Source organism: Macrosteles quadrilineatus, unplaced genomic scaffold (genome assembly GCF_028750875.1).
Source record: "Macrosteles quadrilineatus isolate MER2022 unplaced genomic scaffold, UCM_ALF_1.0 Scaffold_1__1_contigs__length_201487025, whole genome shotgun sequence".
Taxonomy (NCBI): Eukaryota; Metazoa; Arthropoda; class Insecta; order Hemiptera; family Cicadellidae; genus Macrosteles; species Macrosteles quadrilineatus.
The window spans coordinates 170,858,068-170,873,925 of NW_026542594.1; the positions used below are offsets into that span (position 1 = coordinate 170,858,068).

General features: G+C 35.3%; 1 protein-coding gene across 2 annotated transcripts in view; it reads right to left on the minus strand.

Moving 5' to 3' along the window:
* The window catches only part of LOC128989923 (mitogen-activated protein kinase kinase kinase 15), a 43,194-nt gene extending 35,232 nt beyond the window's left edge, over positions 1-7,962 (minus strand). For both annotated transcript variants that reach the window (XM_054412077.1, XM_054412068.1), the window contains exons 1-2: positions 7,760-7,962; positions 1,162-1,263 (exon numbers count right to left, since the gene is read on the minus strand). In XM_054412077.1, coding sequence (XP_054268052.1) covers positions 1,162-1,246 — 85 coding nt within the window. In that variant the 5' untranslated portion in view covers positions 1,247-1,263; positions 7,760-7,962. The remainder of the gene's footprint in view (positions 1-1,161; positions 1,264-7,759) is intronic.
* Between the last annotated feature and the right edge of the window lie 7,896 nt (positions 7,963-15,858).

Below are 15,858 nucleotides of genomic sequence, written 5' to 3' on the forward strand. Positions count from 1 at the left end.
TTCTATGCATATTATGTCTAAGTTTGGTTCATCTATGCCTAGGTTAAAGTTTTGGTCATTTAGGCCTAGGCCTAGGCCTAAATTAGAGCCTATATCTTGGTCCACATTGGATGTATCATACCTGGAATCATCAGGTTCAATTTCAAATTCATCATTTTCACTATGAATGTCTTCGAGAGCAACTGTCTCCAACGCATCGTAGTCACTATTGTTGTTTAAATCCGAGTCATCACTTTCCTGCATAATCCTATCGATCTCACTTGAAAATATTTGGTAGAATTTATTTGGCGGACTTGCCATTATTTATAAACTCATTACATAAACCACATTAGTCTCCAATGGGTTAAAGTGTTTTTTTTTTATGACTTTACTGTGGCTTCGGAAGATGTTTGCAATTTTGCTGTGATACCAGAATACGTTACCCCAGACGATGTTTTAACAGTCAGGTTTTTCATGAACTAATGGAGTTTCATGAGCGTTTGGTAAGTACAGTACGTAGCCAGTTATTAAATCCTTCTAAAGTTTTCTTAAATCTATTTTACAGTGAAATGAAACTGAAATCAGGTATTTCCCTATACTCAACTCGTATAACTCAACTTGTATAACTCAACGCGTAATTCCCGGTTTTCACGGAATTCGAGGTCTGTGGACACCCTGTAAAAAACTTAGTAAAAATGTTAGGCCTACTAATTATCTTCAACACTTCAACCTTTAAAAAACTGTAATTTAACTACCTATCAACAAGAGGCTATGTTACATTAATGTCCAAGTGATCCTGGAGTCGTCTAATGGTAGGCCTAACAAGTTTCGACCCCTATGGTGTAATTTTTATGTAAAAGGAATGACGACAAAATCTTCCCCACAAAAAAAGAATGTAAAAACTGTTTTTAATTATTTACGTAGAGTACGGTTCCTTAAGTCTTAAAAAACAGCTAACCCACATGAACATAAAAAATACAATACCAAGCACAATACAGATCACTGCTATAACAACTAATAAGGCACAGAGACGACGACCGACTAAGGAAAAACCCCTTTGAAGTAATTCGGAAGGCAATAGGCCAATACAAAATTAAGATGCCAACTAACATAGGAATGATTTTCTTAGAAGAATGATTAGTTAAAGAAAAGAAAGCATGATGGAATTTTCCTATATCTTACCTGCATTATCCACAGCTAATGCAACTTCTGGGGCAGTTACAGGTGCAGGATTTGAGTTTGCTGCTCCTGCAGTGGTAGTTGGCATGATTCTTTTTAATTATCCTGAAACAAAATATTACTAATTTTAGAATATTTTGTAGTAGGTCGATTCAAATTAGGCTCAGTTATTTCCATAAAAACATAACGTAGCCTAAAAACAGTTTGTTAAATAATTCCAATTCAATTAAAAAACATCAGTTAGGCCTATTTTTATCGCACTATTTTTTGGCGTTGCTTAGACCGAGTATTTTTCTGGAACAATAAAACCCAAAAGTTCAGCATATTAAACCAGTCATCAATATCGTGGATATTAATTCAATTGATGAAACTTAAAAGTTCTTGATGGCATAAGGTGAAAATAAACTAACACTGTTGCACAAGGATGGGTCCAAATACAGCTTGTCAGTTTAAAGTTGGTCAGTCAATCAGGAGAGATAAGCGACTCAACTTCCTCATCGATGATAAAACACTTATTGGCTTGTTTTAAATTAATACGTGTTGTTGTTTTAAAAATTCACAACTTCTCCAAGTGAAACAAATAATCGCAATATTTATTAAATGATTTCTGGACAGGACAGTCAACGTAGCCAGAGGCAAAGTAGTGAGGTAAACTTGCGTTGTTCTAATAAGTTATTTTCATACATTGTAAGTAGAGAGTCAAAAATCTGAACTGCTCCTGAAAGTTTTAAAATATTTAATTAGCACAGAGACAACAGATGTTTTACAAACAGCGCTCGGCGGGGAAATGAGTGAATGCGCCTAGCCAGTTAGTGTTTTGTTCGTTTCCAATGTATAAACTCTACATATTTTACAAAAGACGAACTCCAGTAATGTACCAAAAATACCTAAGTACAAAAACTATTGTTTTTATTTTATTTACTGTATCCTAGAACTGTATTTTTCATACTGTGGGCATTTCTAGGTAATGTTTGAAAATCCTAACGAATCGGTTATCTGAACTACCTACGGTCCCAATTGGTTTGGATTTTTGATGCTCTAAGTAACTGTATTAAAAGGATGAATTAAAAAGGACATAATATGGATGCAATGTTTTCAATAACAGTAGGTTGGACCATTACACACAAATTTGTTCATTCTTACACACTGGGTGTGTTGCAAGCCTAGTAGTTAACAATCTCTTCGATGCGGGAGGGATGGATTCAACCCCGACACGTCCACAACATGTATGAGTTTAAACGGCTTGCCCTAAAAACTTTTGGATCAGAGCCCCATTTATGAATAGGCCCATTTCCCGGGACGAAAGAGGTTTTAGGTTTGTGGTGCACAGAAGAGAAAAATCCCCCCACAATGTGGTGGAGAGGGGCGCAATTATCTCTCGGGCCCAAAGCTCGACATAAAACGCAATTAAAACATGCAACCGCGGGCTTGGTTACTTCCATCAGTAAAAATTTCACCAAATTAAAAAAAAGAAAAAGAAAAAAAGAATAGAAAAATGACTACCTACTCTGCAATGTAAACTCACAAAAGCGTCAAAGGTTTATAAAAATTCTGATTCCAATAGTCTTATATATTACCATACTTTGTTGTCTCTTTCTCTGCGTGGGAACAGATAAGATTGACCAAGCTATGTCATATCTCATAATTTTATAGATAGATTTACAATAAAAAGCCAAGTATGCAACATAACTCTATATAAATTGAATATCCTAATAGGGATCAACAGGTTTAATTTTTGTGAACGTATTCTCAAACACAGTAAATGATCTTCGAAAAACTCTTGTAGCCTAATTTGAATTTGAACGATGGGTTTGTAAAGAATGATTCACGTTTTCCTGTGACTCAACCTTCAAAGTTCTCTCAGGATAAGAGATAAGTTGTGAGCAAAACTCAGTGATAGTTTGTGTCTCGTGCTATAAACTGTGGTTGTTGTGTTTAACAGTCTTCGGGTTGTTTATAGTTTTAATAGATTGTAGTGCGCAGTGCGCTGTGAAACATTCTTACCGGTACTGTTTTTGTTTGCTTTATTACGTAACAATGAGTGATATAAATTCTAAAGAAGTTTATCATTCCCAGGCAAGGACCATAGTGGCTAGTGTAATTCACTATTTTTATTTAGAAAAAGACAATATGGGCCCTTTGAAAGAAGTTACAAAAGTGTTAGAGAGAGTGTCTGAGGCATGTGGTGTACCCATAGATACGGTAAAACGTATCAACGTCGAAAGAAAAAAAGCTGTTGAATTTAACGACCACCAGCCTGAAAATTACGAGGATATTGATGCAGGCAATGTAGCTTTTGTATTTCATTATTTTTACTACCGGTATATAGAAACATTGTAGGTTCTGTATAATACTGTATAATGGTAGCCTACTGGTGTATAATGGTGTTATTGACTTCTAGTGGAATTAAAACATAAAGATTTTAGGTTAATGATAATCCTGAATCCTGATTTTGTTTTCTTATCCTGAAATAAAACTATTTCAGGATTAGAAAACACAACTAGAAATTGGATTATAGGCCTATTTATAACATTGGCCTCTTTCTATTGTTAGCGTTTTTCCGTTTCCCGGTGAAACGGCGCTTTTCCAGGGAAAATGACAATCATTTTTAAATTCAGGACATTATGTAGCCTAACATAGCCTAGCCTATGAAAAGTGAAAAAATATTACAGTGGAACCTTGATAAGAAGACCCTCGATAACAAGTCGCCTTGGTAAAAAGTGTCATTTTCAAATCCCCTTAAAATTATCTTACACCTAATCACATGTTATTACAAACCACGATAAGAAGTCAACCTTGATAACAAGTCTTATTTTACAATCCCCATGAGAGTCTTGTTATCAAGGTTCTACTGTATTTTAGGCCTAGTTACCCAAATAATTACCGAAATGGTGTATCCTAAGTTATCAAACTGAATCAAAATCAATACCGGTACATTGATACTTAAGCCGATAATAAAGCGCAGGGTTCTCTGCAGAACTGTACGTGAATTAATAAATAAATAATGAAATGCTTTATTTTCCATTAGGCAAATAGTGAAACATAGCCAGGGGAAGTTAGGTAAACTTGCCTACATGAACTAGGAAGGGTGTTAAGGGGTACACTTCCATATCTGTTGGCACAAACAACCGACTGAGTAATATTGATTAGGTCTATTTGATTGTTAATCAATATCTTGATCGATATTTTCATTCGGTTGTTTGTGCCAACATGTATGGAGGTGTACCCGTGTTAACCCCTTAACCGCCGTCTAAGTAGCCTAGTCAAAATCCGCCATTGCCACTTATTTTTGCCGTTTTTGACGATTTTTACTTGTGATTTAATAAACTGTACCAGTTGTTTTTCTAAAGAAAATAGTTATCAATATTGTTTGTAGACATCTTCAAAAACATTAAGCTTTAACAATACCCTACTAAAATTTGTGATTGTGGGGGGGGGGTGGGGTTCGGGGGTTTCTTGAGTTAGGCCTATAATAAAAATTAGGCCTACAATAAAGTCTACAACTCTAATAAATCGTCATCCTCAAGCATGTCACCAGCCATTACGACTAATATTTACTACTCATTCAACACTACCACGTAAATAACCACCAAAAAACACAATTATAATAACACGCATAATGTACGTAAGCATTACGTAAGCTTCCGCAAGCACGAGTTTTACTGAAACTACGAACGGAACTGATCGGGACCATTACTGACCTATAATACCACTAAAATCCACCAGATTGCAGCACTAGTCAAGCAGCACTGTCAACAACTTGTTTACGTACGTATATCAGAGATAAGGCGGGAAGTGAGCTGTTAAAAATAAAACACAACAGCTGATTACGTCAACACGAGATAACTCGTACGTGGCGGTTGCTCTGAAAACTAGTATAGCCCGGCATATCTCGTGCGTGGCGGTTAAGGGGTTAAGTATAGAACATAGCCTAAGTTATAACTTAGGCCTAGCCTAAATTAGTTTAAGGTAAAAATTAGTGCAGCATATTTTTGAAGTAGCTTGTTACAAGTAAAGATGCTTGTTAGTAGTTAAAAGTTACTGGGCCTACTGTATCATAAATTCCCCTTGAAATCATTGACTGACCCAAGCCTTGCAAATCAGAATCAGAAATCAGAAATATTTATTTGTCATTGGACATTACAAAAATGCATTGACAATTGTCATGTGTATAGCATGGCTACAGTCAGGCTAGACATTACAACTAACATGTCCAATATGTTAATTTTTTTTTTTGTGTCAGCTCTGTGGATTACCAACAGTATGGAGTGTGATTTAACAATAAATACATTTAGTAAATAAATATGAAAATTTAACAAAGAATAAATTATATGAACCAACAACAAAATACAGATATTAAGATAAAAATTTATAAGAATTAACAATTGCAACAAATGTTGATGGACATTTAAAATATAAAAAACAGTAGACAAGGTCCTGCTAACAAGAGATAAAAACAGTATAACAAACGCTGATAGACAATTAAGATATTAAGATAAAAAAATAACAACAATATAAACTAACCAATATTAACAACAATATAAACTAACCTAGGCACTGACAATGAGTCTAAAACTGAACTTCCTTTATGGCCATGAAGTCGTCAATAGAAAAAAAGGGTTTCTTAAGAGCCAGTCATAAAATTTACTTAAAAATAAAGAATGTCTACCTGGATAAAATTGAACAGTCTTACTCAATTTATTAAATACCTTATCGGACATAACAACATGACTTTTCAATGTTTTACTCAGCCTATTAAATGTTCTGTTTATCTGACAATTACTTCTTGTATTATATGTATGGACTTGATTGTTAAAAATTGAAGTTGATAGATTCTTTAAAGCATAAGACATAAGATCAAAAATGTACAAATTAACAACAGTTTGAATTTTTAACTCGAGGAATAAAGGTTTACTATGAACGTCTTGGGTGGAACTTGCAATTAGTCTAACCACCTTTTTTTGTATGATTAAAATATCTGTAATTTTGCAGCTGTTTCCCCAGAAGATAAGACCATAACGGAAAATACTTTGGAAAAATGCAAAGTAGGCCATTTTTATGTAGTCAAAGTCAACAAAATACTTAAGACGTCTAATGAGATGTACCACTCTGGACAATCTTGCAGCTATATGATCGATGTGATTGTCCCACTGAAGGTTATTATCAAGATAAATGCCTAAAAACTTAACACAACTTACATTATTAGGCAGTTCAAGGTTAACAGGCCTGAGACTAAAAATAATATTCTGTGTTTTATCGTTATTTAATAGAAGCCCATTTTCTTGAAACCACACTGATGCCTTGTTTAAAGCCCCATCAGCTAAAGGTTTAAGTAGATCTAAATGATTGCTAACTGATACAAAAGTAGTGTCATCAGCATACAGTATGGTTTTTGTTAAGCTAGGTATTTTTTTTGGCAGGTCATTTATGGCTACTAGGAATAACATTGGTCCCAGAACAGAGCCTTGTGGTACTCCATACTTGAGAGTAGCCTCGTCCGACCACAAGCCATTTAAAAGTACACGTTGTTTGCGATTTTCTAGGTATGATTTAAAAAAAGAGAGAGCAGACCCCTTAATGCCTAAGTCCTCTAATTTGCACAATAGATTATCATGGGCCACACAGTCAAAGGCCTTGCTCAGGTCACACAGTGTGGCCCAAGCAAAGGCCTTCCTCTCAAAAGTATTTAATACTTCTTGTACTAAAGCATCGATGGCATCTGTGGTTGACATACCACTGCGGAATCCATATTGAGAAATATAAAAAAGATTGTTATTTTCTAAAAAATTGCTGACTTGATCAAACACAAGTATCTCAATAACTTTAGATAGGGTTGGTATGATTGATATGGGCCTATAACTTTCAGGCCTATTCCTAGCACCTTTCTTAAAGATTGGACAAACACGTGAAATCTTCAGTTCCTTGGGGAAATGACCATTGAGCAGACACAAGTTGATACATGAAGTGAATGGGTGTAATATACCAGATATAATGTGTTTTAATGAGTTGTTTAATATATTGTAGAAATCATTACTATTAGAATTTTTTAGGCGTTTTACAGCTTTAAGAACAGATTTGGGAGTTACAGGATTAAAGGAGAAAACTGGCGGGGAAATGTGATTGGTGTTATGGATTTGACTATCTGGAATGCACTGAGTAGCTCCTTGCTGTTGCACAGTATTAAGCTGCTGCTTGATGCTCTCAACTGAATCTATGAAAAAGTCATTAAACTGTTGTGGTGTTATTGGAATTTTTTCATTAGAACGAGAGGTCTTAATGTTATCTTGTATTACTTTCCAGGCAGCCTTACATTTATTAGGTACTGCTATTTTCTATGTAATTGCGATTATGTAAAATTCGAGCTTTTTCTATATTTTGTCTATATTTTCTATTTTGTCTATAAAACAATTGTATGTTGATAAAAACATTGATAGCCTATTCATTCATAGGCCTATTCATTGTGAAAAGATGTAGGCTAGGTCACTTCCTCCAACGTTAATCCCAAGTAGATAGTACCCCGACCATCCCTGTTTATAAATAATAGAAAACGAATAAAGTTTTATCAATCTAACAAATAATAGCCTGGAACTTGATCACTGACCTTTTGCTGTCACCTTGATTATCCTTTTCCTACATGTATTTAGGCTAACACATCAATTATTGTGTATTTATAGTCTTCTGAAATTCACGATGGACTTAAAATGTTGTCTTCCTCTGCCATTGGCAGTAAGTTATTTACCTACAGCTATAATTTTACAATAACGAAACAATTTATCATCAAAAACACAAACACTAACTTGTAACTTGTCACTCTTGTCAGAGTCAGGCCCAGGCCCAGACGCAGACGGTCTTCTCACTCAGTTCTCATCATTCAAACGTTGTGGTTGTATTCTTTACTTCGATTGAAACGCTGAGCTGCAACCGTTGCAGCACGGCCACCTTGCTATGAGAACGGCCGCGGCCTGGTAGAATTAACTAGCGTCTAGATACTCAGAGCAACGAGTCGGCTCACCGGAGCAACAGTCGGGGCTGCACAATTTTTATTTCAGCTGCAGTTTTTTAATACGGACAAAATGAGAGTTTAAAATTAGAAATAAAAAATATTATAACACTAAAAAATATAAAATTAATTTTTTAATTATAAAATTAAACTGTCATAATCTAACCTAACTAACCAAACTTGCTGATAATGAAAAAATTGAATGAATGTTTACTAATCGAAAAAATAAGTTCTGTTCATAAAATAAAACTATAAATAGCTCAAATTAAATTTTATAAGGTTTTAATTATAAAATTAAACTGTCATAACCTAACAAAACTAACCAAACTTGCTGATAATGCAATAATCTTAGACAAATAGTTTGTGCCATCGATGGGATTCGAACCTGGTACCATCAGATTCTCAGTCCGGCACGCTATCCATTTGACCACCGAGGCCGATGGCTCCAAACCGTATCGTTGCGGTAATGGTGTTCCCTCAGCCAATAGAATGCCCTCATTTTGTCTTGCTCCGGTGAGCCGACTCGTTGCTCTGAGTATCTAGACGCTATAGTAGAACCTAAGCAACGTTAAAGTAGTGTCATAGATAAAACATACTCCCTTAGGCTGTGGTTTCCTAGACGCGTAATAGATGCGCAGCGGTTTAGATGCGCTGCGTCTTTTATCCAGGTCCCAAAACGCAGCCGACGTGAGTGGTTTCCTAGACTGCGTACAATACACACGGTTGGTGCGTAACATAAGTTCATGGGAGAGATTACTAGTGGCTACTATGATGTTGTACGATGATTTAGATAATGACATGGGTATTTTGGCATTAACAGCTTTGAAGAAGCGTAAGCAGTGAAAAGTATATGTTAGGAACTGTACGTGGCCCTCACGCATCTTTTAACTGTAGTGTTAAGGCAAACATGTCTATTTGATGCAAACAATAAATCTTAATTTACCCTGTCCAACTTTGCTTTTACTGTTATTATATTTACCTATTCGGGATTTACCAAATCGATGAAAATACCTTTTAGAAGTATAACTGCAATAATCATTTTATACTTATACGCCAACCCCGTAAGAAGTTTGGGTAGGCTACTATGCTAGTAATTAATATAGAGTTATTACTAAGATGTTCAAGAGTTCTTAAAATAATTATGGGGGCTCTAATATTTGGGAGTTGGTGTTGTACTGATTTGAAATGAATATTTATCAATGGTAGGTTTATTTACTAATAGCAACAATAAGAAAATATGTGAGCTCAAATTAATTGTAGGGAACATGTAACAAGAGAATCAACTATTAAAATCACACATTATGGGGAAATTAACACTACATAACGAATGATATGAAGTACTATACAATTTTAATTGTATGAAAAATTATTTCCATAATATGTCATTAGGAAACCAAATTTAACCAATTTTTTGTCGTGTGAGAATTTTGCCTTCTGTACAACATTTACTTCCGAATCCATTGCATAAGACATGTCTAAAACGCAGCGTAACTCAGATTCGACTGCTCCGAAAGCAGTCGGTCAAATACGCAGCTATTGGTGCGCGCGTATTAGATGCGCGCGTATTAGATGCGCGCGCATTAGATACGCAGCCTTGGAAACCGCTTACACGAAACTCCATAAGACAAGTGTGCTGCGTCTTAGATGCGCACACGCAGCGCATCTAATACGCGTCTAGGAAACCACAGCCTTAGTAGATTTCTCATCCTAATGGAACAGCTGAAGACAATTTTATTGTTAGTTCTGTACGGTTTAAGTAGAGGTCGTGTTTTGTTTACAATTTGTTTCCCGTTAATACAGTCATTTAAAATCTCGTTTAACCAAATAATACGATCTAATCATAAACAATAAATTGTCCCCTAGTTATTTAACCAAACAGTAAAGCACAAATCAAGAAATTAACCCTAAAATAATAGAAACAAAATTTCGTCGACACTAGTGCCCAGTGTAGCGTACATGAACTAGACATGAAAAACGAGCTTCAAAATTTACAATGGGATGAGAAGTCTACTTGTGTTGGTTTGTCTATGGTAGTGTTCTCTAGCGCCAGACGTCCCCTAAGATAACATTAACTCATTCGCGTCACGGCCGCCTTTACAGGCCGCGGCCTTCGAACTGGCAACGTCGCAAGTGGTGTTGTAACAGCTGTTTTTGTTTGGAAGCAGCTAATTGGTATTTGTGTGTTTACGAAAGATTGGTTACTAGACTATGACAATATTGACTCCGGTTAAAAATGTACACATATATATTTTAATTCATATTGTTTCGGTTTTCAATTCTGTATGTTTTATTTTCGATATTTTAATAAATTTATGTTCATAAATTTAAATTTAAATGAATAAAGTGCGAATTAATGAGCTGATGTCAAATGTCTGCCATGTTATCTTATGGGACGTCTGTCTCTGAACAACACCACTTGCGACGTTGCCAATTCTACCAGGCCGCGGCCTGTAGTTAAAGGCGGCCGTGGTATTATTAATTTAAATTTAAATTTATGAATATTAAAAGATTGAAAATAAAACATATAGAATTGAGAGTTAACAGTGGCCATGGTTGCAGACGTTGTTTTCGTCCACAAACTTCTTAGTTGCCAAATTTGTTGTCCTGCTTTACTTGCTCAAATGGGGGGAGGGTGCGGAATACTAACCCCTGGAAAACCACCCCCCTCACGTCATGTGAAATGTGACCTCACGAAATCTGCCAACTAACTAATATGGATGCCGTGTCCGCGACTGGAATATACTACCCCTCCTTGCACGGCCTCCTCTTTCCTTGTCCTTGCAAAATATATGATGCATGTATTAGAGCTGATTTCATATTTAACATTTATCATGGTAATTTTAATTCGAGTAATTCCGTTTGATAACAGAAAAGGCGTGTGTGTTATATCAAACAAAATTTTTGAAATGTTACAGCAAAGTTTTTTTTCGTTAGGTTAGGTTAGTTAAGAACAGTTCATGACGTAGGAACCTGCCAGGGGGTAGTTGTCCGCGGGGCAGTTTTCTGGCGACTCTGCAAGTGGGCCTCCGTGTGCCTTCTAGAACCCGTTTACTAGATCTGCTTGGCAGTCCGCACTTCGCACTTCAGTGACCAATACGATTAACATGCTCCTCTTGCAAGATTTCTTCGTCTTATTGGGACACATTGGGACCTCTTGGGGACATCAGTAGCTACATGTTTGGAGACACCACAGAGACTTTTCGAAGGACGGCCCGTCTGACTTCCCTACATCAACAACTAATCTATACATAGGTTGTTATTATTATTTCAATTGAAAATATATTTTTGTACATTTAAGGTGAATTCAATATTTCCATAGCCAGTAACCAAGCTTTTGTATTCTTAAAATATATACACAAATACTATTAGCTGTCTAAAATAAACAGCTGTTACAACCACGGCCGCCTTTTACTCCAGGCCGTGGCCTTCGAAGTGGCAACGTCGCTAGGGTTGTAACAGCTGTTTTGTTTGGAAGCAGCTAATGGTATTTGTGTATTTACGAAAGCTTGGTTACTGGACTATGAAAATGTTGACTCCACTTTAAATGTACAGATATAGATTTTCAATTCATATTGTTTTGGTTTTTAATGCTGTATGTTTTATTTCCAATATTTTAATAAATTTGTGTTCATAAATTTAAATTTAAATCAATAAAGTGCTAATTAATGAGCGAATGTCACTTGTCTGCCATGTTATCTTATGGGGCGTCTGACACTAAACAACCCTAACTGCAACGTTGCCAATTCTACCAGGCCAGGGCCTGAAGTTCAAAGTGACCGTGGTTAAAAGATGGCCGTGTTACAACCCTACCACGGCCACCTTTAACTCCAGGCCGTGACCTCGAAGTGGTAACGCCCATGGCCACCTCTAACTAAAGGCCGTGACCTTCGAAGTGGCAACGTCGCAAGTGGTGTTGTAACAGCTGTTTTGTTTGGAAGCAGCTAATGGTATTTTGTGTATTTACGAGAGATTGGTTACTGGACTATGACAATATTGACTTCGCTTAAAAAGTACAGATATAGATTTTCAATTCATATTGTTTTGGTTTTCAATTCTGTATGCTTCATTTTTAATATTTCAATAAATTTATGTTCATAAATTTAAATTTAAATCAATAAAGTGCGAATTAATGAGCTGATTTCACCTGTCTGCTATGTTATCTTATGGAACGTCTGTCACTAAACAACAAAACAACACCACTTGTGACGTTGCCAATTCTACAATGCCGCGGCCGGTAGTTAAAGGTGGCCGTGACCCTACTTGTGAAGTTGGGATCCCTTCAAGTAGGTAACCTTTCAAACTGGTGAAGGGACCTACCTGCCCGATATTGAAATCGGTCAGGTTGGTTACTTTTCAATTTGGTGAGGTAATGAACGCCCTCTTGCTCTTGTGGTGGGGGCATCGACTGCTCTCATTGGCTGCAAGGTTTCTGGGGGAGGGAGTAGTTGTTATGGGGTGAACAGTGCTGCCAACCCAAAAGTCTGGAGCAATAAACATTCCCATACAAGGGTAATGTGGGTAATTCCGATATTTACGGCTACAAAGTAGGCAGTATAAATGCCGAAGGAAATTATATGTATAAAATATCTAGTTAGAACTTTTCATAGGTGAAATACTGTAAATAATAAAATACGATATTAAGTCCATCATCTTGCGAACCTGTTTCTCTCCATGCCCCTTGGTCACTGCTAGGCTACTTTCTCTTGTAACTAAATCTACAGTATTAACGGGTCAGATTTTATTAATTAACTAGCTGTTGCCGTTGGCATCGCCCGACATACTTTTTCGTCTTTTATTCTTTACTATAAGCCTGCTGAAGTTGTCACTGACTTTACTACGGAACGGAACTACCCTCTCTGGAACAACTGAATGATGTTTTTACCAAAAATACTAAAGTATTCATATCTCCTTTCATTCATAATCATACTCCAAGCCAAATTTTCCAATGGTACAGTTAGTTTTCTCTAACTTTATTGAAAAGTATTTCAGATAGTCTAAAGTAGGATTAAAAGTACTGATATATGATATAGGATATACTGTATATATGATGTTATGATATATATGATATAGGATATACTGTATATATGATGTTCCCCGTTACTGTCTCGGCATGCTCTTGATTTGATATTATTCTTGAATTTTGTTGTCCCTTCTGTACATTTAATAATTACTAGAGGACCCATGCTACTCTACAACGTTGAAATGAAAATCATATTTGAGCAATAATCAAATTTATAAATTTTTATTGAGTATCTTGATTTTAACTGATTCAAACGATAAATAGCTCAAATTAAAACCTTTAATTAACCTTAAGTTATTTTGCGTCAAAAACATGAAAAAAACATAAACAATAGTGGACCTATTGATTTTTAATCATAGAAAACCCTTATAAAAAAATAATTTATATGTTGGTTGTTCACATTGCAAACAGTATTGCTTGTAGTCCGTCCGATTTGGATAACTAATTAATAGCTTAAATGAAAGCCGGTATTTCACTGAAGGTTCTTAGACCAAAATATGTAGGATTATATAATTATAACTGGTGAAATGCATCTTAAATTGAAGTAAGAATTCGAAAAAGTTAAATATATGTTTTTGGACGAGTAATACAGTAGATCAATATATATGCCGATGCTTAGAGTGAAATCTGTGCACACCTTCAATTTGAGACCTCAATCATGAAAATCGGTTAAATTTATTTTTAAATATAAGAAGATTGACTCTATTAACGTTTAACGAAAACTATCCCCGTTTTACAACAAATTGTGTAGCAGTTCCGGTTAATGATAACAACCTATACCTACTGAATTGAAGCTATAGAATAGAAGATTTCAAATGTTTACGGGAGCAAGCTCCTAAAATGTAATAATGTCGATAGCTTATACTTGCGATAGTACACTTGATAGGTTTTTAACAGCTTTTATTGATTTATGCATTATTATTATATAATAAATAATGCTATTTAATAAAATAAAAGATTGGTAATCATATGGTTAAACGTACGGACACTGACTAGTTTTTAGGTGGCGGAACAAGCAAATTTTCACAGTTTAATTGAATGTAAACCTATTTTACTCGAAATATGTTTGAGATAGAAAAACACTCTTGAAATACAAAAGTTGTGGATAATTTAATTCTACACTACCGATCTTCCATAAGATTTAAGATCCAAGCATTGTAGCTTATAAGTTACAGACCAAAATATAATATCTTGCATACTCGAATTTCTTCTTAAATAGATTTAATCCCCTAAACCACCCTTGAATTTAGAACTTTGCAAAACCCCCAACTTTGTACATCTACACCATATACATGGATTGTCGTCCCAATGCAAAATTTTATTATTCTAGGTCTTATATATGTTTTGAGATACATAGTGATCATTTGTCAGTGATATGCCAATCAATATAAAGGTAGGTCAATGGAAAGCATTTATCTACGTGGTGATCGGATGCATAGCAGCTTCAAAACGGATACATCACAAAATTCGTGTTTGCCTATTAAATATATTGGGTATCTATATTTAATATATAGATACCCAATATGCCTATAAACATTCAAACTTATGGGTCGATTTGCTGCACACAAAATCCAACAAAGTCTTTTAATAATATAGATATTACTTATAATAAGGAAACTCCAGAACCACTTGGGTGGAACCCAAAAGTCAGATCAGGATAAAAACTACTTAGTTTTCCTATTTAATGCCTGAAGAATCAGTACACCAAATTTCAACGTTCTAGCTAGTCTGGAAGTTGGATTAGTAATGAATCATATTGAGTGAGGGCTTTTACTTTTGAGTGAGAGCTTTTACTTTTATATGTTAAGATTATTAGCTAAATATAACACATATGAAAGGTACAAAATAAAATCCATAAGTTAAATACAGTAGTAGAATATATAAAAACGGAGCTCCAGACAAAGCTGTCTTTAAAATTTGAAATAGGTGTTGCTACAGACTTTTAATTTTATTCAGCGAGATTACGCCCCTGAATTTAGTGTTACTCCCTCAATATGACAACACTGTTGGATAAATCTAGCTCAGTGGGATAAATGCAGGGATGCAGCAGGCACTTGTAGAGCGAAATTTCCCACAATTTCCATGTAAACCGTTTGACTGGTTTTCAGGTTATGTGACAAAATCCAAAACACAATTGAACATAGGATGCACAATAAATCGGATGTGTTTACTTTTGTGCTATTGACTTAATTATTACATCAAACAATTAAATGTATTCTGAACTTGTGTACCCGTTGCGAAATAGAGCGTACTACTATAGCTAGCCGCCATACCCGTGCTTCGCTAAAGGAGCGCTATAGAGAATAATTTATTGTTATGTTCCATAGATCTGTTGTATGAAAAGTTAAATAACTCATAAAATAAATGCCTAACATTTGCATAGGTAGCATCAATCGAATTATTTTCAAAAACGTGTTTTATATCAACTAGACAGCTAGCTGTTATCCACGGGCTTCACCCCGTTCCGTTTGACTTCATAAGTATTAATAACACTATTGATTGGATAAGTTAAGTTAACTGATAATCATTTAGCGTTTAACTTACTAAACAACATCGCACATGCAATTTACGGACTTGACAGGCCATCAATTCTGGACCTGCCCTTCAGATTTTTGAAAAGAGTTTTATCGAAAAATTTGTTGTTAACAGCTATTTTTAATGTTACAAAAGTTCAAAAGTT